The sequence below is a fragment of the Tribolium madens genome, unplaced genomic scaffold (assembly GCF_015345945.1).
Source record: "Tribolium madens isolate multiple individuals breed KSU strain unplaced genomic scaffold, Tmad_KSU_1.1 Scaffold_20;HRSCAF=117;Tcas5.2_LG4, whole genome shotgun sequence".
Lineage (NCBI taxonomy): Eukaryota > Metazoa > Arthropoda > Insecta > Coleoptera > Tenebrionidae > Tribolium > Tribolium madens.
In genome coordinates, this window is record NW_025400985.1 from 13,565,119 (window position 1) to 13,567,309 (window position 2,191).

Sequence of the window (2,191 nt, forward strand, 5' to 3'; positions counted from 1 at the left end):
CACCATTGAACTTCTCACCCTCTCGGGAAGGGTAGTTTACTCTTACAAAATTTTAGTTTTTCAACGATTTTAAGCGCTAAATATTTTTTTTAATTAACAATATTTTACACATCTCTTAAGAACTATCAGCCGCACTTGCTGCTACTACCACTCAACCTTTTTCCCTTCTTAGAAAGGTAGTTTTCTTTTGCAAAATTTTAGTTTTACAACGATTTTTAGTATTCCAGAATTTGCGCCTTAAAAAATTGACAACCAAAAAGGTGTCTTCAAATAAACAAAAAGGAATTTTCAAGAATCGTTGAAAAACTAAAATTTTGTAAAAGTAAACTACCCTTCCCGAGAGGGTGAGAGGTTCAGTGATGGTAACGGCAAGTGCGGCCAACAGTCCTTAAGTTATGTATAAAATATTATCAATTAAAAAAAATATTTAGCGCTTAAAATATTTGAGACTTGACACTTCGAAAATCGAATTTTTCACACTTTGTGACATTTATTACCAACCACCACCTTATTAAAGCAAAAGTTGCTAAATTTTGAAAAATTGACTTTTATGTTAAAAAAGTACGTAAAACGCGCAAAAAACAATAGTATAAAAAACTTGTTGCATCAGTCATTTGTGGGAACTCGTTCTTTATAAAAACTCCCGCTTTGCTGAACTCGTTCTACAAAACTTGCCTTTCGAAACGCGTTTTTTAATGTATTATTTCACAACTTGCACAATTACCTTGAAAAAATACAATTTACTACTAACTCACAGTGAACATCGTTCAACATTTTTGGAATGTTGTGAATACCTATACCGGGTAAATAAAAATTATGGAACTAAGTGATCACCCCCCCCCCTAGCCCACAGACTAATAGTAAAGTTTATACCTACTGATTTATTTAAAAACGAACCACCTTGGATATCTCAGAAAAATAAACAAAAATTAGAAAATTCCGAGACAGGTCAATTTTTATTTCCAAGGGGACACCTTTTAGTATATACTTTTGTAATTTGTAGTACCTACCCTTTTGGTAATAAAGACAACCTCTTCAAATTTTTATAAAAGGCACCACTTCCTTTACGATACTTCAAATGAAATGTATTTTAACCAGAAATTTGTCTGTGTATTTTTTTAGAGTTTCGATTGTTCTTTATAAGGTTGGTGCTCAATTACTAGTAATACCAAGAAGGTTAGATCCATCTAACCTCCTTGGGTAATACTTTTGCAATACGAAATGCACAAAACAAAGTTGAAAGTTTATTTTTAAACTAAAATTAAACTGACATTGTCGTAGACTATTACCTATATTTTTTCTAATAATCATTTTAAAATGTAGTGTCAATGGAACATCACCGTCCGTAGTGGTAGGACAATAGAAATGGAATTCTTGTCCTTCAATATACACCACGATACCAACAAAGGTTGCGACAATTATCTTATGGTATAATTTTTTTTGTTAAGATGAGAATTTTTCTAAATATGAGTTTCCAGATCCGAAATGGAAAATTTCCAGATTCGCCAATCCTCGGCAGTGGTAAATATTGTGGAGAACAAAAACCACCAACTCTTAAAACTACCGGAAATAACGCTTTTATTAAATTTGAAGGAATTAGCAGTTTAACGGTATTCAAAACACAAACACTTTTTTTTGTTACTTTAATAATTTTCAGAATTTTGTTTTACGCTACCGCGAAGTGTCCTATGCATGCGATAGTGAAATAGTTTTAACAAAATTTGCCAACGCCACAGAAATACATTCTCCCAATTACCCAAATATACCGCCGCCTCATGTAGAGTGCAATTGGAGAATAATGGCTCCGCCTGGTGAAATTATTCGCATTGATTTTATTGACAGATTCGATTTAAAAATCCAAAATAAGTAAGTTTATAAAATTGTAAATAGAGCAACAGTTAACAGTTTTTGCAGTTGTACAAACGAATATGTTGAAGTGCGCGACGGTGGTACTCAATATTCGAGACTAATCGGAAAATTCTGCGAAAAACCAAATTCCCAGTTTAGTACCGATAATATGATGTTTGTGAAGTTTTTCACAGAGTTGAATGACCCGAGTAATGGGTTTAAAGCCAGGATAGTTTTGGCCAATTGTGGAGGGAGTATTCATAGTAAAACTGGTCAAATTCAGTCACCATTTTTCAACGTGCCTTCGAAATATCCAGTCGATGTTAATTGTACTTGGCATTTA

The 2,191-nt window shown here is 33.0% G+C and overlaps 1 protein-coding gene across 1 annotated transcript in view; it reads left to right on the plus strand.

The window, feature by feature from the left end:
* LOC123005252 (cubilin-like) overlaps window positions 1–2,191 on the plus strand; it is a 69,530-nt gene that overhangs the window by 41,116 nt on the left and 26,223 nt on the right. The window contains exons 25-27 of the mRNA XM_044398923.1: window positions 1,324–1,428; window positions 1,479–1,610; window positions 1,658–1,866. Coding sequence (XP_044254858.1) covers window positions 1,324–1,428; window positions 1,479–1,610; window positions 1,658–1,866 — 446 coding nt within the window. The remainder of the gene's footprint in view (window positions 1–1,323; window positions 1,429–1,478; window positions 1,611–1,657; window positions 1,867–2,191) is intronic.